The 25220-nt window shown below is 43.7% G+C and overlaps 1 protein-coding gene across 19 annotated transcripts in view; it reads left to right on the forward strand.

Annotated features, from left to right (window-relative positions):
• ATE1 (arginyltransferase 1) overlaps positions 1 to 25220 on the forward strand; it is a 182962-nt gene that overhangs the window by 67094 nt on the left and 90648 nt on the right. For all 19 annotated transcript variants that reach the window (XM_008270609.4, XM_070057115.1, XM_070057114.1 and 16 more), the window contains 2 exons: positions 19648 to 19829; positions 22680 to 22779. In XM_008270609.4, coding sequence (XP_008268831.1) covers positions 19648 to 19829; positions 22680 to 22779 — 282 coding nt within the window. The remainder of the gene's footprint in view (positions 1 to 19647; positions 19830 to 22679; positions 22780 to 25220) is intronic.

Here is a 25220-nt window from a genome sequence, read left to right on the forward strand (position 1 = left end):
CATTTGGGGAGTGAAATGAAGAATGGAAGAGCTCTGTCTCTCTGTCTCTTGGCCTTTCAGGTAAATAAATACTAATATGGTTATAAAGTGGGCAAAAGACTTGTTGTGCAAGTATCCAAAGAAGACATACACATGACTGATAAGCACATGAAACAGTGCTCAGCGTTCATTCAGGAGGTGCAAATTAAGAACCACAACAAACCCACTAAATGGCTATGATTTAAAAAAAAAAAAAACAGCAGTAACAAGTGTTGGCAAGGTGTAGTGAGATTGGGATCCTTACACGTTGCTGATGGGAATAGGAACAGCAGAGCCACAGCTCGGCAGTTCCTCAGAATATTAAAGATAAGCTTACAATATGATCCAGAAATTCTACTAGAATTACATATGTGCAAAATGAAAATTTACATTGTTAATGAGATTTATATGTGAAAGCTCATAGCATTATTATTAAATAGGCAAAAGATGGTAAGAATTTATATTCCCATCAGCTGGTAGATGGATGGACAAATGTGGTCTATCCATACAATGGAATACTTTCAGCAATAAAAAGGAATAAACTAACTGACATACGCTACAGATGAATGAACCTTAAAGGCATTATACTAGTGAAATAAGCCAGACACAGGAGTTTTCATATCAGAAAACACATCAGTGGTTGCCTGGGATAAGGGGTTGGGAGTAGAAGACTGCAAATTGGCTTGAGGGAGTTTGGGGCAGTGATAGAAATACACTGGGATTAGATGGTGGTGATAGTTAAATAGCTCTGTAAATTTGCTACAGGTCTTAGAATTCCATACTTAAGTTGGATAAGTTTTATGATATGTAAAGTGTATCTTAATAAAGCTATATGAAAAACATGTATCATTTCTTTATTTTTTAAATTCTCAAAATGTTGTAGAAGTGACTCAGTTGACATTCTGCCTCTGTACTACATCCCTAGTTGCAGTATGAATGTTTTAGTATTTATCAAGATAATTCTGTGTATTGAAGTATGCTGTAATTAATATTCTTAATATTAACTGATTAATGCTCTTAATGTGAGAGTTAATATTTTCGATAGTTTATAAACCCTTCTTTCCAAGCTTATTTTGACTTTTTACCTGAAGCTCTACCATACCCTGAGAGAGAATGTGTATATTTGGTTATACATGCATGTTGTGTGTATTTGTGTTTGCATTAATTGCAAGCTGCAGGTAGCAGGGGTAGGGATGTCATGGTCACTGGCTTTAGAGCTGAGATAGTATTTATTTTGCTGTTAAGGTGAAGCAGAAGCACCATAACAACCTAATTCCTGTCTTGGGTCTGCCGGTAGATGGAATGTCATTGCCCGCAGTGGTTATGTAGATGTCAGGCTCTCCCTGGCCAGAATTTGGAAGAAGGAATGGCTGCTACCCACACCTGGGTCCTGTAGAAATGGAGCGAACTTGCAGAGGCAGCCATGGAGGAAGGAGGTGGGCCAAAAGTTGAGTTGTTGAGCTAGGTGAAGGATTTCAAACAATTTAAATATGGAAGATGCTGTGAGTCAGATGTCCACAGAGCTGTGGAGATGAGCCGAGACAGAAGATTGTGCTGGTGAATTGAAAGAGGCTTTTGCCTGCTTTCTGGTCTAATACTCGGGAGGCTCAGCTTTGCTTAAAGAGCCAGGGCCAATAGAACAGGGTAACTAAGGGGAGGCTGGATATCCTCAGAGAATGGCTGGCACTAAACAGTAAGAAAATGAAAGCTAGGCTGTGTTTTGATCCATTGGCGAAACACAGAAACACAGGTAAGGTGGTCATTGTTTTTGTTATTGTGAAGGTTGGGAAAAAAGTCATGCTGTCTTCAGGCTGAGTGCCATGCTCTGGAATCAGGTAGAGCAGGCAGGGTTGGCCGGAGGCATCAGTTAGGATTCTGGAGCAGAATCACTTGGGATTGTCATGATTATTCTCCCTTCACTTGGGTCTAGGGCCCTGAAGCAGTTCTGTTGGGAGCAGGGCTGCCAGCAAGGCCAATGGCAGAGAAAGCAGTTGAACTGAGTTGTTCTGCCTTCACCAGTCAGTGGTGCTTGGGCATCTTTCGGAGCTTGCCAGAGTTTTCTCCAGGCTCGCAGGAGCACTCAGTAGATGTTGGTTAGGTGGATGAATCAACTTCTAATTAATTTTGATGTCACTCGAGAGGTGAGCCAACTGTAAGATGATGCCAAGTGGAAGTGTTTCCCTGGAAACTGATCTTGATGGTAACCATGTCGAAGTTGCCTCTGAGAGTGAAGGGGCAGCACATGTAGACTGGGAAACCAAACATCAGGTAGGAAAGATTCCGTAGTTTCCCTGTTGAAGATTGCCTGAAGAGAATGTGGGTCAGTTCAGGCATCCCAAACCCAGTCCATTCCAGGTGCATTCCTGCTACATCAGTGTTCTCTTAGCTGGTATTGGTGCTCATCATTACTGTAGGCACCTTTCAGCGGTGTTTGAAATGAGGGTCATCTGCCTTGACAGTTTCCATTGCCCCATTAGATGTGCGTGAATGCTTCAGGAAAAGTTTGAATAGTAAATCCCGGGGTGGATTAGTTTCCATGGGGACATGAGCCTTGTCTGCTGTTGGCTGGCATTGAGTTCTCAGTCTGTGTTGAAACTGTGGGATGTGTTTCTCCCACAAGAAAGATTGGAAAAGCAGGTGTCTTAATTGAACTGACACTAAATTAGGGCTCTTGTAAGGATAGTAACTGGATTCAAAGGTGTGTGTTGTAGAGCTTAGTAAATACTGACTACTCTGTAGAATTGAGAAATTTGGGATTCTGTTACTTTTTTTTTGTGAGCCTTTCATCACTAGATGTCTTTGTTAGAGAATCAGAATTTAAAGCATAAGGAAACATTAAAGAAATTGCTCAAGTAGCAGATTTACATCTTAATTTTTATTTATTCTGAAGAACAAATTCAGAAATAAAATTCCTTTCTTATTCCTATCATTAAAATATTTACTGTTAATCCTAATGTTTTTTCATTTGCAGTGCTTCTGATTTTAACTGTGTTAGGATAAAATTTGATTTGAAATATTCAGATTCCTAAGAATTATGTCATTGATACATACATTTATGTATTTGTCCTCTGAGTTTAGTAAACTGAAGCCTCAATTCATTTTTTAAATATTATTTTTAAAGATTTTTATTTGTTTGAGAGGTAGAGATCCAGAAAGAGTGAGAGAAAGAAAGGTCTTTCATCCACGGTTCACTCCCCAAATGGCTGCAATGGCGGGAGCTAAGTCTATCTGAAGCCAGGAGCTTCTTCTGGGTCTCCCATGCGGGTGCAGGGGCTCAAGTACTTGGGCCGTCTTCTGCTGCTTTCCCAGGCCACAGCAGAGAGCTGAATTGGAAGAGAATTGGCGCCCATATGGGATGCTGGTGCCACAGGTGGAAGCATAGCTTACTGTGCCACAGCGCTGGCCCCTATTTCTTTTTTTCTTCCCTCCCCTCCTCTCCCCTCCCCTCCCCTCTCCTTCGACAGGTAGAGTTATAGACAGAGAGAAAGAGAAGGGTCTTCCTTCCGTTGGTTCACCTCCCAAATGGCCACTACGGCTGGCGCTGCGCCAATCTGAAGCCAGGAGCCAGGAGCTTCTTCCTGGGCTCCCATGCGGGCGCAGGCGCCCAAGCACCTGGGCCATCCACAGCAGAGAGCTGGACTGGAAGAGGAGCAACTGGGACTAGAACCCGGCACCCATATGGGATGCTGGCGCTGCAGTTGGAGGATTAACCAAGTGAGCCACAGTGCCAGCCCCACCCTATTTCTTTATTTGAAAGGCAGAGTTACAGAGAGGGAAGGAGGGACAGAGAGCTCTTCCATCCACTGGTTCACTCCCCAAATGGCTGTAATGGCCAGAGCTGGACTGATCCAAAACCAGGAGCTTCCTCTGGGTCTCCCATGTAGGTGCCCCAGGGGCCCAAGGAGTTGGGCCATCTTGTGCTGCTTTCCCAGGCACATTAGCAGGACGCTGGATCAGAATTGGAGCAGTCGGGACTCTAAACGGTGTCCTATGGTATGCGTCAGGAGCTTTGCCCGCTACGCCACAGGGCCGGCCCTCTCAGTTCACTGCTGAGTAAAGCTTGCTCACGCATCATGATGGTGAGTTGGCGTGTCCGAGGAGAGGACACTGTACTAAAAGTTGGGCATTGCTGGCTTTGGTCCTCCCTGGCATTCTTGTAGATTGGCTTTGTGACCGTGGGCAAGACCCTTAATTATCCTGACCCTTCCTGTGGTACTCATGGATGAGTGAGAGTGTCCTAGATGAGGAGCTCCCTCGAAATGGGTGAATTTAGCCAGCATTTTAACTTACTTTGTGTCCTATTTTCCGACTTGGGTATTATAAACCAAGGCCAGTAACATTCAGCTTCCCAACGCCCAATTTACTGTACTCTCTCAAGTTTTATCTTTAATTATGCTCCTTTGTGTTCTGAACAAACTCCCACTTTAGAATAACCACACTTTTTCCTGAGAAGTACATCTTGAGGCTGGCGCTGTGGCGTAGCAGGTAAAGCCCCAGCCTGCAGTGCTGGCATCCCATATGGGTGTAGGTTTGAGTCCCGGCTGCTCCACTTCTGATCAGCTCTCTGCTATGGCCTGGGAAAGCAGTGGAAGATGGCGTAAGTCCTTGGATTCTGCACCCATGTGGGAGACCCGGAAGAAGCTCCTGGCTTCAGAATGGCACAGCTCCGGCTGTTACGACCATCTCGGGAGGGAACCAGCAGATGGAAGACTTTCTCTCCCCCTCCCCGCCTCTGCCTCTGCCTCTCTGTAACTCTGCCTCTCAAATAAAATAAATAAATCTTTAAAACGTACATCTTTTAATTTTCATATACATGTATGTCTCTTACTTTTGGCCTTAGCATAGTCTCAACCATCCCTGTTAAATACGTATTGTGTAATAACTTCTGTTACCATGGAAAGAACTGGGAAGTAGAGAGTGTAACTGAGGATTGTCTTGTGGAAGTGCACTCTGTCAGCCATCATGACTTCCTCAGACGTCCTTCTTGTACCTTCTTATGGTGGCAGAGGTGAACGTGTTTACTGACCTGACCCGAAGGTCTGCCTGATCTGTAGTGTATATAAATAAAAAGTGTGTGAGCTTTAAATGATGCTTATTGTTTTCATGTTCAGTTGTGTGTACAAACTAGCCAGCTATCCAGAGATTATTCATTACATTTTATTTTATTTTTATTTATTTATTTATTTTTGATAGGCAGAGTGGACAGTGAGAGAGAGAGACAGAGACAAAGGTCTTCCTTTTCCGTTGGTTCACCCTCCAATGGCCGCCACGGCTGGCACGCTGCAGCCGGCACACTGCGTTGATCCGAAGGCAGGAGCCAGGTGCTTCTCCTGGTCTCCCATGGGGTGCAGGGCCCAAGCACTTGGGCCATCCTCTGCTGTACTCCTGGGCCACAGCAGAGAGCTGGCCTGGAAGAGGGGCAACTGGGACAGAATCCGGCGCCCCGACCGGGACTAGAACCCGGTGTGCCGGCGCTTCAAGGCGGAGGATTAGCCTAGTGAGCCATGGCGCCGGCCCATTACATTTTAAATTTGAGGTCCTTAGAAATTAAGTTGTTAATCTTCACTAATCATTACAAAATTGCCAATCAATGCCATAAGATGTCACTTCATACCCACTCAGTTGGCGATTAAAAAACAAAACGGGCCTGTGTTGTGGCGCAGCAGCCTAAGCTGCTGCCCGTGATGCCTGCGTCCCATCTGAGTGCCAGTTGGAGTTTGGGCTGTTCCACTTCCAGTCCAGCTCTCTGCTTAATGTGCCTGTGATAACAATGGGAAAGTAATTGGGCCCCCGGGACCCCTGTGGGAGACCCAGTTGGAGTTCTTGGCTCAGCCCCAACCTGTGTTGCCATTTGGGGAGTGAATCAGCAGATGGAAGATTCTCTCTCTTTTCTTTTCTCTCTCTAACTTTGCCTTTCAAATAAATTTTTAAAGATTTATTCATTTATTTGAAAGTCAGAGTTAAACAGGGGGTGGGGGTCTTCCATCGGCTGGTTATGCAATTGCATAGCAGAGAGCTGGCCCAAATTTTTTTAAGTGTTAGTCATGATAGGTTGAAAATGGGATTCATGTGCATTGCTGGCAGGAATGTAAATGGTGCAGCTCGCCCAGAATTAATAATATTGCCTTACCTTTTGGTCCAGCAGTTTCACTTGTGCATGTATACAAGAAAGAATTGAAAGTTGGGACTTGAACAGTATACAAGTGTTCAGTGCAACATTATTCACAATAGCCAAAGGTGGCAGTTAATGAGTGAATGGGTAAACATGCCCATACATTGTTTTAACAATTCAGTCATATTCTATACTTAAAACTGAAGGTCTGAGGCATAATTTTTCTCTTTTTTAAGCCAGAATTTTAAGCCATTTTGATTTATCTGGAGATTCACCATAATTATTTATACTTGGATTTTTAAAAATGTTTCTGAGTAGTTTATTTCCTGAATTTGGAGAATTTTTACTTTTATACCTATTTATCTCTATAAATTAGTTTTACAGTGCCTTGTACAAGAGATAATAGTGAAATTTATTAATATCTAGAAGAAGGAAAATACTGCACTGAGATGTAGAGGCTTTTCTGAATTATACTTGCGCAGAGTTCTGCAAGTTCAGCCATAGGTCAGAATTAACACCAGGCACTGGCTCCCATCTCACAGAGTCGTTCTCTTTAATCAGTTGCACTTTCAGATATACAAATTGACCAACAAGCCAGATTCTCTGTCATCTGTCACCCAATTGAGTCTCCCTCATCCATCCATCAGAGACCTTCAGTCAAGTCCAGTTGTTGGCTGTCACCAGTGGGCACAGTGTATTAGTCATGAGCTAAGCAAAAATAAAAGCACCCATGCTTTGCAGAGAGAAAAGGACACACACAGAGCAGCAGAGTGGGTAAGAGAGCTCTGCAGCTGCGTGGGAAACGCTGAGAGCCAGGCTATGACAGGCAACAGAAGATGTGCTGGGCTTGCAGGGTGAGGTTCTCCTCTCATTTACTTGGTTCCATCCAGTGAGTCCACTTGTTTCCCAGGGGATGGCTCCAAAACTGTTAACTGTAACTTTCTAAAAGGTAAAATTGTGGCTTTCATGCAAATAGAGCATGAGCACATGTCAAATTTTATTTGACTCATTAGTTAATGCAAAACCAGTCAGACACTGAGACTGGTATAAAGACCATTTGAGAGCATACAGATGCTGATACAGATCTGCATACAGTTTCATAAAATGAAAGAGGTATATGAGATTGCTCCGTAGATAACAACAGGTTATTGTCTTACAGAGTGTGTAAGCTGTAACCTTTGGGTTTATTTGTTCCCCTGGACAGGAATCTCCAAGTTAACCTCTGTTCCTACAGAGTTGTAAAATCTCCCAAGCGAGAACGGCACTGAAGGCACCTAGTGCTGGAGTCTGAGTGTTGGTGTCTTCCCAGAATCCATTTGTTGGAACCTGATACCCAATGAGAACCTGATCCCCACTAGTAAAAGGTGTCGCCTCTTGGGTAGTGACTGAGTCACGAGGGCCAGCCCTTCTGAGTGGGACAAGTGCCCTTAGGTTGAAGGTAGCTGCCTTACCCTGCCCTGTGAGGACTCGGCACCATCTGCGAGGAATAGGCCCTTACCAGACACCATACCTGCTGCGACTTGATCTGTCTCCAGAACTGTGGGTGGCACCTTGCTATTGCTTGTAAGCTACCCAGTCTTAGGTACCAGCCCCAGGTGGATTAAGGCACCCAGTAACCTCTTTCCAGATGATTTTACTAGTAATCACTAGTCATTCTTCAACCTTGTTTTTTAAAACTCTTGATTGTAACATTACTATATGTTTATTTTAAAATATGGATAATAGAGGAAAGAATAAAAAGACAATTCATAATCTGATAATACTGAATGTGTGTTTTCATTTTTAGCGCATTGATTGCAGGTTTTTGGAATGAGTTGTATTTTTTTTTTTTTTTTTTTTTTTGACAGAGTGGACAGTGAGAGAGAGAAACAGAAAGGTCTTCCTTTGCTGTTGGTTCACCCTCCAATGGCCGCCGTGGCCGGCGTGCTGCGGCCAGCGCACCACACTGATCCGAAGGCAGGAGCCAGGTGCTTCTCCTGGTCTCCCATGGGGTGCAGGGCCCAAGCACTTGGGCCATCCTCTGCTGTACTCCTGGGCCACAGCAGAGAGCTGGCCTGGAAGAGGGGCAACCGGGACAGAATCCGGCGCCCCGACCGGGACTAGAACCCGGTGTGCCGGCGCCGCAAGGCGGAGGATTAGCCTATTGAGCCACGGCGCCGGCCCTGTGTTTGGTTTTTAAATCACTTACATGAAATTGTGTGATATATTAGCCATGAATATTACCATTTACATTTTCCAAATTAAATTTATTCTTTATTTCTTAGACTATTTCCAATTTTCAAATTTAGTTTTTGATGTTAAGAAATCATGTAGATTTTGACACCATAATGGCTTCGCTTTTTTTTTTTTTTTTTTTAAGACTTACGTATTTGCAAGGCAGAGTTACAGAAAGAAAGGGAGAGACATGGAGTGAGCGAGAGTGTGCTCAAGAGCTTCCATCCACTGGTTCATTCCCCAGAATGCTGCAGTGGCTGGGGGCTGGGCCAAGCTGAAGCCAGGAGCTTCTACTGGATCTCCCACATGGGTGCGGGACCCAAGGACTCGGACCGTCTTCCACTGCCTTCGCAGGCACATCAGCAGGGAGCTGGATTGGAAGTGCAGCAGTCAGGTCTCTAACCAGTGCCTCTGTAGGATGCTGGTGCTGCAGAAGGAGGCTTTGCTTGTTATGGGACGATGCTGGCCCTGTGGTTCTTGTTTTTAAAATGAATCCATACTTTGGTGCAGTTGCATGAAACTTAATAAAATGAAAACCAATTTCAGGAATGAGTTATTTTAAAATAATGTAGATTTTTTTTATCAAGTGCCTCAAATAACCACATGAGAGTCTGTGTTAATTGTTTACCAAAAATTCAAGATACTATCTAATTGTCCATTCTTGCGTTGTACAGATACAGTTGGGGAGAGGTATTTTAGCTGCCTGGAAAGGATGGAGAACTTGGGTTCTGCTCTCCCAAAGCCTCCGTAGGCTTTGCCTCTTCTCTCTTTGAACCTCTGTGAAATCACCCCACACGCTGGCCCTGGCACCTGGGGTGGGACTCCCCCTTTGCCTGTTCTTTTGAGCCTGAACAATGTGTTTTGGGCATGACGGAGGTACAAAGGGGCAGGTGGGGCAGGTGGGTGAGGAGACAGGGGTGCTTTATCAGAGTAAACTATGTACGCGTTTTGGAGCAGTCTGGGAGGCAGCATCGGCCTGCGGACACTGATGTCTGCACAGCGCCTTTGGTCTTGTTGCCGCAAGGCTCATTAATCACAGTGGCAGGGCCATTGTTCACCAGCGTTTAGGATGGTGTTTTTTTTTGTGGAGCTTAAAGGTGAACTTTATTTTTTTAATCCCATTATCAACTAAATCCTTGAAATTGCAGAACTTCTAAAAAATAACTTGGTTAATTAATTATTTGACATATCCAAAACTCTGCAAACTTCAGATGTGAGAAAAAACTATTAAATGTTGCTAATGTCACTGACTTATTTATGAGGAAATTAAAGATAATATACTGCTTTTAAATGAGCCACAAATGTATTTTTGTAGTCAAACACTTTCAGGATGTGCCATTGGAATACCCTACAAACAAGCAGTGAAAACTGGCCCAGATTACTCACTGCAAACATTTGTTTTGTTTGTACATTGTCATTTGTTTCTCAGAGCTACTTTCGAGGGTGACCAGCACTAGGGTGCCTGTGTGAACAGTGAAGGCGTTGGCTTTGAAAAGAAGTTTAATTATTGTCTTGGTTGGGTCGGAGAGCCAGGAAAGTCTGTGGTGGAGTCAGGGCTCCGATCCAGATCTCTGGGTCCTGAATCCTGAACGCAGGTAGTTGTAACCTGCTCCCTCTGTGTTTGCAGCTCACGCTCTGCGTCCTCCTCCTCCACCCGCAGCTTAGAAACAGGTTTGTATCAGTGATGCTCGGCAGTGTTTTCCAGCAAGCCCTGCAGAGTCCTGAGGCCCTTTCAGACTGCCCTCCAGGTCATCACACTGGGCCATTCTTAGCTCTGTGACTCGTTCTCTCATGAGTGTGTGGCAGTGTTTTCCAGAGGCTACATAATTGCAATTAGAAATGCAGAAGCAGATACAAAACTCTGGCTGTCTTCTGTCAATTTAATACATCTGCAAAAATTTAAAGCAATGCCATTTTTTTTTGTTGTTGAATTGCTCTTTTATTTTGGAAAATAGAGCACTTCCCCCATGTATTGATTGTGTTGAGTTTATTGTTTTTAAGTAAATGAAGAAATATACAATTTTTAAAATCCCAGTTTTAATATTTAGTACAATAAGTATCTATAGATAGAGCCTAATAAACAAAGGCCGTCTGATATCTGCAGTGATTTCTAGTTTTAAAGAGATTTTGAGACCAAGACGTTTAAGCCCTGTTGATTTACATGGTGCCTGCACTATTAAGCAAGCACCTTTTTCACTTTCTCTTTCCCAATTAGTATATATACATATTTGAATAATTTTTAATTACATCATCTTCTGTGTTTGTGACAGTTGAGGAATGTTAACAGTTATAAAGCCTTAATAGGGGCCGGTGTTGTGGTATAGCAGGTGAAGCCACAGTCTGCAATGTTGGCATTCCATATGTGCGCCAGTTCCTGTCCCAGCTGCTCTACTTCTGATTCAGTTCCCTGCTAATGGCCTGGGAAAAGCAGCGGAAGATGGTCCAAGTATTTGGGCCTCTGCCTTCCATGTGGGAGACCTGGATAAAGTTCCTGACTTCGACTTGGCTCAGTTCTGGGTGTTGCGGTCACTTGAGGAGTGGACCAGTGGGTGGAAGACCTCTCTCTATCTCTCCCTATCTCTCTGAAATGCTGACTTTCAAATAAATAAATCTTTTTTTTTTAAAGCCTTCATAAGTAAGAGGTTGAGGATGTGGAACACTCCGACCTATTGAAGTAGAATTATCAAGAAAGTAAAAGAATTGTCAGTGCCATAGGCTTCTCTAGTGATGGGGGACTGAGCCACTTGAATTAGGGTAAGGTATAGCCCTTGCTGACCTGGTTGGGGTGAGGGTGACACAGGGCAGAGAGAGTTGGAAGACACCCTTCTGTCCTGTTTGCTGAGTAATGTAGAAGTGTGCATTGCTTCACACAGAAGCACGTGAAAGCCTTCCAGTTGCTTTGCATTCATATTCCAATTCCCTGTAAGAAACCAAGTTTCATGTTTGGAATACTTACAGATTTTTTTAAAAAAATATTTATTTATTTGAAAGGCAGTTACAGAGAGGCAGAGGTAAAGAGAGGTCTTCCATCTGATGGTTCACTTCTTAGATGGTCTCAATCAGAGCTGAGCCGGGAGCGAGGAGTCAGGGGCTTCTTTCAGGTCTCCCATTGCGGGTGCAGGGATCCAAGGACTTGGGCCATCTTCTACTGCTTTCCCAGGCCATAGCAGAGAGCTAGATCGGAAGTGGAGCAGCTGGGACTTGAACCGGTGACTATATGGGATGGCAGCACTGCAGGCGGTGGTTTTACCCACTGTGCCACAGCGCTAGCCCCTTTACAGGTTTTTTAAAAAGATTTTTAATAAAGATTTTTAAAAAGATTTTTAAAAAATATTTTATTACTTATTTGAAAGACAGAGCTATAGGGAAAGAGGATGAGATCTTTCATCTGCTGGTTCACTCCCCAAATGACCGCAACACCCAGGAGCCTGGAACTCCAGCTGGGCCTCCCACATGGGTGCAGAGGCTCAAGGACTTGTGCCTTCTGCTTTCTCAGGCGTGTTAGCAGGGAACTGTATCAGAAATGGAGCAGCTGGGACTTGAACCAGTGCCCATATGGGATGTAGGCTTTGTAAATAGTGGCGACTTAACATGCTGTGTCAGAATACTGGCCCCAGGTGTTTTTTTAAATGCACAAAACACAGATAACTAGTTTCTGGTTCTTGTTCTTTTTGATTGGTTCAGAGTATGGCTCTAGTTAGCACAGTGCTGGCTGAGATCTGTGTCCAAAGGATCTAGAAGTGTAGGCTCTGCTCTGGAGCTACACATGTCCCTTTCTTGTCGTTTTGTTTACTTTTAATTAATTCCGCTGTGCTGATCAGGCCCATGACAAAGAGGAGGAAAAGGACCGGTCCTGCATCCTCAAGTAGCAGTTGGCCAAATACCACGCTCAGTTTCTTCCTGACTCGGCTTGGATTTTGCATTCAGTGGGGTCGGTTTCTCTCTCTACCTGCCATTTAGACCACTGTATTGAAAATTCAAGTGTGGCTCAAGTGCCTGAGAATTTTAAGATGTAGGATTCTGACTCTACCTCTGGGTTTGGGCCTGAGATTTGAGAGTGAATTTCTGACGATCTTTCGTGTAATGCATGTTGCCGAGTCAGGAAGCAAAGTGGTTGTAAATGCCTGTAGCATAGTGATGATTCTCCTGGAAGGGAGAGCTGTGACTCAGTCCACCTGTAGCCAGTCTACTTCTGGCCCTCCATACCTTTTTTTTTTTTTTTTTAAAGAATTATTTATTTACTTGAGAGGTAGAGTTACAGACAGTAAGAGGGGGAAGAGAGAGGTCTTTTATCTGCTGGTTCACTCCCCAAATGGCCGCAATGGCAGGAGCTGAGCTGATCCAAAGCCAGGACCCAGGAGCTTCTTCCAGGTCTCCCATGAGAGTGCAGGGCCCAAGCACTTGGGCCATCCTCCACTGCTATCCCAGGCCACAGCAGAGAGCTGGATCGGAAGAGGAGCAGCCAGGACTAGAACCGGCACCCATATGGGATGCCGGCACTTCAGGCCAGGACATTAACCTGCTGCGCCACAGCGCCGGCCCCAACCTCTTCTTATGTTAACTGTTTGCCCCCAATTCTGTTCCCTACCGTTGGCTCACCAAGTTCCATTTCCAATTTGGGTAAATATATTCTTGGAGCCTACCAAATTTAAAAGTAGAAGTTGATGTGTATTGCACATAATACCTTTTATTTACAAGCATAGCTATTGATGTGAAAGAATGTTTTAACAATTTGAATTAGTATTTCTGAATAGATTTGTTAAATGAGATGTATCAGTAAACAAATATAGATAAAAATGAAACTTTAAATTTTGAAAGATTTGTTTTAAAAGGTAGGTATTTTTGGAATGCTTAGGAGACTTGTATAATGAACCCTATAAGCTGTCTTCTAGCAACAGTTACTAATATTTTGTTCACTTTGTCTCATGAAAGAGTAATACTGTCATGGTCCTCTGTTGTTTCCATCTTTCACTACCGCGGCACCTGTAGTGTAGCTGACCAGCCTCTATTGATACGTTATTATTACAGTGGCGTCCATTCTGTGCATTGCATGTCTGTGGGTTTTGATAGATGTAGAAGGAAGTGGAGCAGCTTGGACTTGAACCTACACCCATATGAGATACCAACATGGCAGGTAGAGGCTTAACCTTCTACCTCATAGCGCTGGCCCCAGCAAAGCAATTTTTAAGAAAATTTTAAAAGTGCAAAAACAAAATACTGTTTCTGATGTTGTGTTAACTTGGATGTACTAGGTGTTTTTGAAAAGTGACTTTCTTCAAATGTGTTTGATTAGCTGGTTTCCTTAAATAGCATTAAATATAGTGTTGGTCTAGGAGCCAGGAGGCCTGTTTGGAGAGTCAGTTCACAACTCCTTTGTTATTGCTTACTGGCTCCTGAGTTTCAGCTTTATTCACCTGTGAGCAGATACAGACAGGATTTACTCTCCCCTGTGTAACCACGAGGCAGCCGACACCTGCGTGAAGTGCCTTGCAGATGGAGAAGACCCCAGTGATCAGGCGGGAATACTGAGAGATGGGAACACTGGCTGTGGCAGGACAGTTTGGTTATGACAGGGTCCCAGTTAGGGGAACTAACGTGTGAAGTAAATGAATCAGGAATCAGATGGGAGGTGCAGTGGCCAGAGAAACGGGGAGAATTTTAAACTGAGAGGGTAAGTACAGGTGATTCATATTTAGATTCAGTAGAATGTATTGGTTGTTTATTGAGGAAATACTTATTGAGTTCATACTTTGTTCTTGATAAATACCGTTTTTAATGTACAGATGAACATTCATATGCAATTTAATGAGTCCTGGAATGAAGCACTAGCCTGGATTCAGACTCATTTCAGAGTCATGTCAGCCGCTTTTGGCTCAGAGAGTGTTTCTGACATTTGACAGGCTCCCCATCTGATATGTCGTGAACCGTCAGCTTTTCTCCGTCTCGGTGTCACTGCAGTGGCTCCTTTTTTATGATTGATTTCAAAGCCTGGGAGCTTCATTCCTATTAGCCTCAGGGCTTGTACTTGAAAGATGGCTTTCATAGAATTCAGTGATACGTATGACTTACTTATTTCTTGTTCTTGGAGCATTCTCATTTCTGAGACAGGTGATGAAGCTCCAAAACCAGTAGTGCTTTAGGTAAGTGTTAGTGCAAGCTCAGAGGACCAGCAGCCTTTTCTGTTTCCTTTTGGTTAGTGCTTCTGCGTGTTTCCTGCTCTACTCTTCAAACTGTGCCATTTCTAGGAGATAGTAATAACTTTTTAAAAAAACACAATCTATATGTGACAGTGAATACTAAAACCCCATAATGTATTGTTATAGTTGGTGGAACTTTAAAAGGTTTAAAGATACAGTTACTGCCCAAACAACATTTTAATGCTCACAGTGAACATTTTATAATCTGGTTACTGCTGCATCCTAGTAAATTCTCTCCTCATTGTGGTTGACCTTGACCACCTGTTTCCTCCTTCCACACTGTGCTCCTTGGAAGGAGCTTGTTGGTGAGGAGTGGTGCTCTTGGGCCCTCGGGGCAGAGCATCTGTGGGAGGTCTGTCTCTTCTCCCCCACTTGTCTCTCTTTCAGTCTGTACATCGCTATGTACTGACGGGGATTTATTTTATACTTGAACTCATAAGCCCAGCACTATTTTATTTTGTTTCTCAGATTTTTCTAGCTTTGGATTGGGAGCTCTTTAAATTGACTCTTGTTTCCCTTTGACATTCTCCCATCAATATGGGTTTGTTTGTTTTGAGTACTTCTTGCTTTCAGACATGTACAATATTCTTGTTCATTTTGTATGTTTTCTGTCCCAGTCCTGGAATCAGCCATATCTCCTGGGAGTCCTGGTTCCTTTTACTGTAGAATGGTATTAGACACCATGATGTGAGTGCTAGGTGTACTTACTGCTACTGGAGTGCTGTTTCTTTTAGGCCTTCTTAGCTGATGGAACAGAGAAGTGTCTGTGTGCATAGCAACCCAGACGTAGACATAGACCTGTAATACACACTTACCTGTAAAGATTTCTATGTATAACCATCTGTATATTAAGCTAAGCTAAACATGAGGTCTTAACTGATATTTCCAATTCTCGCCCATTAATACATGGACGACTCTACCCATGTTTACCTGTGAATTGCCTGGTTCTTGCTTTCCTTTTTTTTTTTTTTTTTTTTTTTTTTAAGTTTATTAATTTGAAAGAGTTACACAAAGAGAGGGAGTGATCTTCCATCTGCTGCTTCACTCCCATTCTGGCCACAGCAGCCAGTGCTGGGCCAGCCCAAAGCCAGGAGCTTCATCTGGGTCTCCCATGTGCATGGCAGGAGCCCAAACTCTTGGGCCATCTTCCACTGCTTTTCCCAGGCTGTTAGCAGGGAACTGGATTGGAAGCATAGCAGTGAGGACCCAAACCGATGCCATTTGGAATGCTGGTGTCACAGTGGCTTTACCACTGCACCACAGTGCCAGCCCCTCCATTTGTCTTTGTTCTTACAGATCCCTTCATTCCCATAGTTGGAGCCTTTCCTCTGTAAGGAAGACCATTTCATACATTGGTAATAAAGTTAGATTTTCTTGGCACAGGCTACGGGCCTTCCTGGGATCCGCCACCCTCCTAAGTGATTTTTTTTTTTTTTTAAGATTTTATTTTTATTTATTTGAAAGACTGAGTTACTGAGAGAGGTAGAGACAGAGAGAGAGAGGTCTTCCATCTGTTGGTTCACTACTCAGATAGTTGCAATGGCCGGAGCTACACTGAGTTTCTTCTGGGTGTCCCACGTGGGTGCAGGGGCCCAAGGACTTGGGCCATCTTCCCCTGCTTTCCCAGGCCATAGCAGAGAGCTGGATCAGAAGAGGAGCAGCCAGGACTAGAACCAGTGCCCATATGGGATGCCAGCACTTCAGGTCAGGGCTTTACCCGTTGCGCCACGGCGCCAGCCCCAGTGATTTTTTTTTTTTTTTTTTAAGATTTATTTATTTGAAAGACAGAGCTACAGAGAGAAGTAGAGACAGAGAGGTCTTCCATCTGCTGATTCACTCCCCAGATGGCCACAATAGCCAAGGCTGGGCCATGCTGAAGCCAGGAGCCAGGAGCTTCTGGTCTCCCATGTGAAGTGTAGGGGCCCAAGTCCTTGGGCCATCCTCTGCTGTTTTCCCAGGCGCATTAGCATGGAGCTGGATCGCAAGTGGAGCAGCTGGGACTCAAACTGGTGCCCATATGGGATGCTGGCGCTGCAGGCAGGGCTTCAACCCACTGAACCACAGCTTCGGCCCCTAAATGATTTTTTAAAAATTTGCATTTGAAGCTTACATTGAAACACGCCTCTTGTGAGGTAAGGGTTTGTGGGTTTTGATAAGTGCATGATATGATGTATCTATTGGTACATACCATGCCAGAATAGTTTCACTACCTGAAAATCCCCCTGTGTTTATCTGTTCATCTCTCTTCTAATCTCTCCAAACTATTGACAACACTGATCTTTATACTGTTTTATACTTTTGGATTTATTACTTTTGGAATTCTGCAATGTACAGCATTTTCAGACTGGTTTCTTTCACTTAGCAATATGTATTTTAGTTTTCCCCATTGTGTGTGTGTCATTTGATAAGTTTATTTCTTTTTGTTACCGAATATTCCGTTTTATGGATATACTACAGTTTCTTTACCTGTTTACCTATTGAAAGGTACCCTGGTTGCTTACAGTTTGGGACAGTTATGAGTAAAACTATTATAAACATACCTTTGTGGGATTTTAGGTGTGTGTGTGTGTGTGTGTGTGTGTGAGAGAGAGAGAGAGAGAGAGAGAGAGAGAGAGAAAGAGAGAAAGAAGGAGAGAGATGTAAATCAGCTGGATACATGCCTTGGAGTGCACTTGCTGTTCTGTATGGTTAAGAGTATGTTTGGCTTTGTCATTCTACATCCCCACCAGTGAGGGCGAGCTCCTGTCTCCGTGCGTCGTCTACAGCCATCTGGTGCTCAGTGTTTGTACTTCCCGTGTTCTGCTAGCTGTGTTGCACTCTCACATCGTGGGGGAACATCTTGTCACGTGCTCATTTGCCATCTAGATGTGTACAGTCTCTGTGGTGAGGAGTCTGTCTAGCTCTTTGCTTGTTTCTTGAGTTGTTTGTGTTCTTATTATTGAATCTTGAGAACCTGTGCTTCATTACATATGTCTGTTGCAAGATTTCCTCCAAGCTCGTGACTTGACTTTTTATTTTCTGATTCTTTCTTCTCTTCACAATGTTTTTCATAGAGCAGAAGCTTCTGATTTTAATAACTTGCTTTTTTATTTCATAGATTGCGCTTTTTTTGTTATAACTAAAACCTCACTGCAAACCTCCCTCCCTCTGCAGAGACAGATCTTGCATGCCCTGGTTTTCCCCCCACCCCTCAATTCCCATGACGTCTGGATTGGGGCTGTAGTGAAGCCACGCGTCTGGAACTCAGTCCAGGTCTCGCGCACGAGTAGAAGGAACTCTGCCTCACTGGAGTCATCATCTGCTGCCTTCCAGAATGCACATTTGCAGGAAGCTGGAACCAGAAGCAGAGCCAGGACTCAAACCCAGGCCCTCCAGTTTGGGATGTGGGCGTTGTCCCAAGTGCCAAAGGCCTGTCCCTGAGTGGGTTTTGAGAAGCCCATGGAGCCGTTTTCCATGAGCTTTTGGAACCCCCATACATTTTGGATTCAACTTGCTAATACTTTGTTGTGGATTTTTACATCTGTTTTCATGAGAGATTTGTAGATTTCTTTTTTTACATTGTTTTCTTCTGGTTTTGGTGTTAGCAAACCTGCTCTTTTAATGTTTCTTCATTCCTCTCTAGCTTCTGTCCATATACATTTTCATTTTCTGTGATTTTTTTTAAGTTCCCAGAGGAACTTTTTTTTTTTAAGATTTATTTATTTAAAAGTCAGAGTTACACAGAGAGAGGAAAGGCAGAGAGAGAGAGAGATCAGTCTTCTGTCCGATGGTTCACTCCTCAGATGGCTGCAACAGCCAGAGCTGCGCTGATCCGAAGTCAGGAGCCATGAGCTTCTTCCAGGTCTCCCACACCGGTGCAGGGGCCCAAGGACTTGGGCCATCTTTCACTGCTTTCCCAGGCCATAGCAGAGAGATGGATTGGAAGAGGAGCAGCTGGGAATGGAACCAGTGCACATATGGGATGCTGGTGCTTCAGGCCAGGGCATTAACCCGCTGCGCCACAGCGCCGGCCCCTTCTGTGATTTTTAATTGTGAACATGATGTGCAAATTGTATTTGTTCACTTAAGTTGTTAATCTTTAACATCCATTCATCCTGTAGTAAAGCCTTTTTAAAATGTTGCTTCATAATTTTCATTTGTGTGATTTTTATTTAAGAGCAGCTGTATTTTAAAACAAGAAATGGAATTCATGTTGCTGCATTTACAGAAAGCTGCCTGTTCTCTGAAATCTTTTTTTTTTCTGCATAGTTACACTTACATAAAGATAATGGCCAGGAAATAACTTTATTTTTCCTTTGGGAAATGAAGGAAGGAGACGTGTTATAGCCCTTTGTACTACACAGGAACTCTCACCTGGATCTCACCTGGAGAGCGCGGAGGCACCTGCGCCTTCCTGCTGCTGGGGTTGTCCTGGGCAGGCCTGGCGACATCTGGGGGCGCCTGTTTCTTCACGCAGCCCTTTCCTGTATTTTCTCTTTCAAACATCGTTTCTCTCAGCCTTCTGTAGAGCAAAAGAGTGTAGTTGCATAGTGATGACTCGTCCTGAGAAGTTTCCTACTGTCAAATATTAAAACAAGTATTTTGAAGGGGCCGGCATTGTGGCTTTGCGGCTAAAGATGCTGCTTGCAACACCAGCGCCTCATCGGAGGTGCTGGTTCATGTCCTGGCTGCTCCACTTCTGCTCCAGCTCCCTGTTAATGACCTGGGAAAAGCAGCAAAGGATGGCTTACATGCTTGGGTCTCTGCACCCATATGGGAGACCCAGATGAAGCTGCCAGCTCCCGGCTTCCATCTGGCCCAGCTTGGGCTGTTGTGGTCATCTGGGGAGTGAACCAGTAGGAGGAAGATCTCTGTCTTTTTCTGTCTATAACTCTTTCAAAATAAATTTTTTTTAAAGTAAGTTGAAGTCTTAAGTTTATCTCTGCTTCATTTTTTGATTAAAGCATTTTGCATAGGGCGAACTTAATATAGGGAAGATGATGGCAATGGAGAGGAAAGTTTAGGACTTACAACCTGAGTAAATTTAAAGTACAATAGATTAGTTATAAGAGTTTTGATATAAAAAAAGAGTTGTCAGCCTGGTCATGTTTGTTGTCTCCTTCCTAGGCAGAGAGCGCCCCCGATGGACCAGACTGTGGTTATGGTTCCTTTCACCAGCAGTACTGGTTGGATGGAAAGATCATTGCTGTGGGGGTGATTGACATCCTTCCATCCTGTGTCTCGTCTGTGTATTTGTACTATGACCCTGAGTATTCCTTTCTGTCCTTGGGTGTCTACTCTGCACTAAGGTAAGATTGCTTTTTGGGTTGTTGCAGTGGGTTTTATAGCACTTCAAAGAATTATTTACTTGATTATAACTTCATTATGTAACATTAGTCCTATTTGACAGTATATTACAATAATCTGTTGCTGTAATAGTCTCTTAGTTACATACTTACTTAGAAGTACCACCTTTAGAAGCAGTGTCTGATGGTGACTCTCTAGCTTGTAAAGATCTCCATCTACCCTAGCATGTAATAAATAATTGTATTTGTAATTTAGTTTGTACATTTATTCAAGCTTTTGTTGTTTAGTTTGTACATTTATTTAAGCTCACATTAGAACCACTTATGTTCTTTGTTACTTACATTCTTGTCATTACTATCATATATATTTTTCACTGTTAATTAGGTTAAATTAATGTGGTAGAAATGAATTGAAGTGTGAGACTGCTAGAAGAAATACAGTTATACAATTGTGCATCACTTGACGATGGGGGTATGTTCTGAAAAATGCGTTAGGTGATTTCCTTATTGTGTGAGCATCAGAAAGTGTACTTGGGCCAGTCCCAGAGTAAGGGTAAAGATTTGGGGAGGTTACTTGATTTGATTAATACCTGAAAGGATTACTTGGCTGGACATTTGGCCTAGTGGTTAAGCTGCTGGTTGGGATACCCACATCCTGTATCAGGTGTCTGGGTTTGAGTCCTGGCTCTGCTCCCAGTTCATCTTCCTGCTGACACACACTCTGGGAGGTGGCAGGTGATGCCCAGAGTTCTGGGTTCCCGGTGTTGGACTGGCACAGCCCACATTGCTGGTGTTTGGCGAGTGAACCAGCAGATGGGAAATCTCTGGGGACATCTCTGCTTTTTCAAACAAAATCAATTTTAAAAACAAAACACTTTTGGCTGGCGCCGTGGCTCACTAGGCTAATCCTCCGCCTAGCGGCGCTGGCACACCAGGTTCTAGTCCCTGTTGGGGCGCCGGATTCTGTCCCGGTTGCCCCTCTTCCAGGCCAGCTCTCTGCTATGGCCAGGGAGTGCAGTGGAGGACGGCCCAAGTGCTTGGGCCCTGCACCCCATGGGAGACCAGGATAAGTACCTGGCTCCTGCCATCGGATCAGTGCGGTGTGCCAGCCACAGCGCACCAGCTGCGGTGGCCATTGGAGGGTGAACCAACGGAAAAGGAAGACCTTTCTCTCTGTCTCTCTCTCTCACTGTCCACTCTGCCTGTCAAAAAAAATAAAATAAAATAAAATAAAAACACTTTTACCATTCTGTGGGAGTTGTGGAGAGGCAAGAGTGGGAAGAGAAATTAACTGGGAGGCTTTTTCATCTGTAAGGGAGCTGTAATGTGCCCTGAGCCAGGGTATCTGAGGTGGTGGTGCTGGGAAGTAGTCAGGTTCTGGGTGCGTTTTGGAAATGGAAATCAAAGGACTTGCTGAAGGATTCAGTGTGAGACAGAGGAAAAGAACTAGGGGTGACTCACTGAGTCCAGACAGAGCAGTGGTGCAGTTCACTGAGGCGGGCAAGACCGAGTGAGAGCACCGCTGTGCCTGGGTGGGCCCTGCTGGATTGGGGTGGCTGTAAGTTGGACTGTGTGAGTGTGTTCCTACTCAGTTTGAACCTTGAGAGTCGATTAGTTCTAGGAATAGAAAGATTTATACCATTAGAGGCTAAAAATGTTTAATCTGCTTGAATTTAGAAATAGTTTAAAGATTAATTTTTAGGGTAGAAAGCCTTCAATTTAAATTGAATTGGTTTAAATCTGAGTTGAAAATGTGCAGAAAATTAGTATTTTAAAAAATATTTTATTTTTATTATTTATTTTTGAGAGGTAGAGTTACAGACAGTGAGGGGAAGAGACAGTGAGAGGCCAGAGCTGAGCCAGTCTGAAACCAGGAGCCAGGAGCTTCCTCGGGGTCTCGCACCTGGGTGTAGGGGCCCAAGGACTTGGCTCTCTTTTATTGCTTTCTCAGGCCGCAGCAGAGAGCTGCATCTGAAGAGGAGCAGCAGGGACTCGAGTGGCGCCCATATGGGATGCCAGTGCCACAGGCGGAGGGTTAACCGACTGTGCCACAGCACCGGCCCCCAGAATAATCAGTTTTGAGAAACGTTTTTCTTTCACTTAAAGCGTTTGTCACTACTAAAAGGTGAAAAAAATGGAAAACCTTCAGGAAACAAGACAGCTCTCTTTATACTTGAGAAGCATATTGAAAGTTTACTTAAAACTTTCAGACACAGCCAGTTAGCTGGGCAAATAGGATGAAACTGTGCCAGGATTTACCCGGATACAAATTAAAACCACTTTGCACATAGGTATTGCAGGCAAGGTGCCGACAGTGTTTGTTCCAACAGAGGGAAGGTGTTGGGTAACGGAGTACCCCCTTCTAGCAGTCTTGTGGATGTCAGGGTTGCACCCTAATACAGGGCTGAGTTGTGTGTCACCTTCAGCTGAAAGTGCATGCCAGTGATTCCAGGCACAATCATTCTTCCTGGGATTTCTGGGCTTTCGAATTCTGCCATCTGCTGTAGTGCTTTAGCCTGAAAAGCACAGATACTCTGAGAACTCTTGGGCCTAATGAATAGTAACAAGACCCTGTGCATCTCTTTAATTTTAAGCTATTTGAATTTTAAATCGGCTCCTTTGCCCAATAAAGTATAAAGCCTGGTATTAGGTGCATTTACTCAAAAATAACTGAGTTTTGTTTTTTTCATGTCTCTTCAGTAAAAATCTTACAATGTTTTGAAAATTTTTTCTTTTGGGTTTGAATGTTTTTGATTGTTTGATAGGAATTTTATCATATATTTTCCATCAGATCCCATGTGTTATAGACGTTGGGACCAGACTTAGCTGTGCCTTTGTCTTCTTTTTTGACAGAGAGATTGCTTTCACCAGGCAGCTCCATGAGAAGGCACCGCAGCTCAGCTATTATTACATGGGTTTCTACATCCACTCCTGCCCCAAGATGAAATACAAGGTAACCGTGGTTTTCACAGTGTCTGTTTTCATTATACGAAGATAAATATTTAAAGCTGTTTTTATTGCGTAGCAGCTTTGTGGGAGAGATGATGGGGTTAATAGGGAAATCCCTGCTGCTTAGAAACTAGGCTTTCTGGGGCTGGCATTGTAGTGTAGTGGATAAAGCTGCTGCTCGTGACGCTGGCATCCATATGGGTGCCAGTTCGAGACCTGGCTGCTCCACTTCAATCCAGCTCCCTGCTAATGCACCTGAGAAAGCAGCGAATACGGCCCATGTACTTGGGCCTCTGCACCCACGTGGGAGATCCAGAAAAACCTTCGGGCTCTTGGCTTCTGCCTGACCCAGCCCCAGCCATTGCAGCCATTTCCGGAGTTAACCAGCAGATGGAAAATCTCTCTCTCCCTGTAACTCTGTTTTTCAAATAAATAAATAAATCTTTAAAAGAGAATGAAAGGAGAAATGAGGCTTTCTGTAATGAGAACTGTAGCCTCCACTTTGTAGTCTGTTATATTATTGTAAGATTTAAATATATTTCAGAATTTCCCTTTCTACAAAAGGTTTTATGACTCTCTTTAGTGAAACTCTTTGATGTTGTCAAAGCATTTAGTGTACAAACTGCAGTTGTACAGAGTGGTCCCTCAGCCCGGTAGCTCTTGAGTGGCTTAGTATAAAGCTTCAAGCTCTGAAGATGCAAAATGATGTAAACATGAATCTTCCACATAAAGTTTGTTATCTAGGTTATGACTTGAGGGGTAGTGTACGGAAGTGGCCTAGGAGGATCTGGAGTGTGTACCCAAGGTGTAGAAGAGGAAGGGGTGTAAGTGCAGAGGAGGAAGAAACGGAGTGAGTGAGGAGTCAGATGTGATGCTGCCTGTGATGGATTCACAGAAAAAAGTGCAACCAAGGAGCCGGAGGGGCCTCGCGAGCTGGTCTACGGGACCCGGGCACTGGGAGTCGTCAGCAGGTTCAGAGGAAAGAACAGTGTAAATAAAAACATAGAAATGTGTTCCTATGTGTAGGGTGTTTTAAGGTGGCTAAATTAGAGAAATGGGTGTATGTGAGCCCCAGCATGAGCAGGTGTTCATGCATCTTGTGTCATCTGTCCCTTCACCCCAGTGCCACCTCTGCGCATGGGTGCTTTTAAATGGTTTGGAGCACACTGAGGATATTATTTCATCTAAATATTGGAATGTGTGTGTCTCAAAGATAAGGGCATTGTCAGAACATAGCTGTAGTCTCATCTTGACACCTAAATGTACCCAAATCCAAATATTCCAAGTATCATCTGACTTCTAGTCTGTGCTCATAATTATCTACTTATTTCATTTTTTTTACAGGTACTTTGTTACTTTAGGACCCAAACAAGGCTAATATGTTAAGTTGGGTTGATGTCCTCTTAGATCTCTTGAATTCATAAATTCCCTCCCTTTTCTTCCCTGCACTTGTTTACAGAGTAATAACTCAGAGGACTTGGTTATTGACTAAATGTGGGAATGATCGTGGTTCCGAAGCTTTGAGATTAAGGCTGAGTGACTGCGAAAGTGATGGTTCCCTGTCACAAGTGACGGCTTCTGAAAGTAGGGCTGGTAATGAGGGGAGAAGACGCAGTCCCTTGTGCTGTGGTATTCACAGTGCAGGAAGTGTGGTCATAAGTGCTTAGCTTGCATTGAAAGTGTTTTTATCTCATATTTAAATGTGCTTTGTAGATATGTAACTTCTAAATTCGGTAGTCTTCAGAAATTTCCTTTATGCCCTAATTAATTATTAATTTACTTGATAGGCTTAATGTCCTACACAGAAGGAAAAGCATGATCAAATTTCAGTTTGCTCCAAAATACTTATTTGGTACCATTTTCTAGTTTTTTCTCTTCCTAGATTATTTTTCATAGTATAGCACTACTCTAAGTTGAGTTACTTCAGGGTCGAAAGCTCACATATTCAGGTATTTTAGTTACAAGATTTACAGCACACTCAGGGGTGAGCAGTTAAGACACCCCTGGGCTGTCTGCATCCCACATGAGAGTACATGGATTCAAGTCCTGGTTCTGTTCCCAATTCCATCTTCCTGCTACAGTGCACCCTGGGAGGCAGTAGGTGACGGCTCAGGTATTTGGGTTCCTGCCACCTATGTGGCAAACTCGGCTGAGTTCCTGGCGTCTGACTTCAGCCTGAGTAGGACCAGCTGTTGCACTTGCATTTGAGAAATGAACCAACAGATGGGAGATACCCCCCCCCCCATTTTCCTGCTTCTTTCAAATAAATTTTATAAAAGAAAAAATACCCTATATATTAATCTTTGTTTATGTGGTACTTGTGCATGGTCCATTCTAAGCAGAAGTATCTTTATACCAGACTTAGGGACTTCTAGGAATTTTGGTTTTACCACTCATCTCTTGGCCATTGCACCATCACAGCGTTTCTCCTGACAAGGTTTTTTT

The sequence above is a fragment of the Oryctolagus cuniculus genome, chromosome 15 (genome assembly GCF_964237555.1).
Source record: "Oryctolagus cuniculus chromosome 15, mOryCun1.1, whole genome shotgun sequence".
Taxonomy (NCBI): Eukaryota; Metazoa; Chordata; class Mammalia; order Lagomorpha; family Leporidae; genus Oryctolagus; species Oryctolagus cuniculus.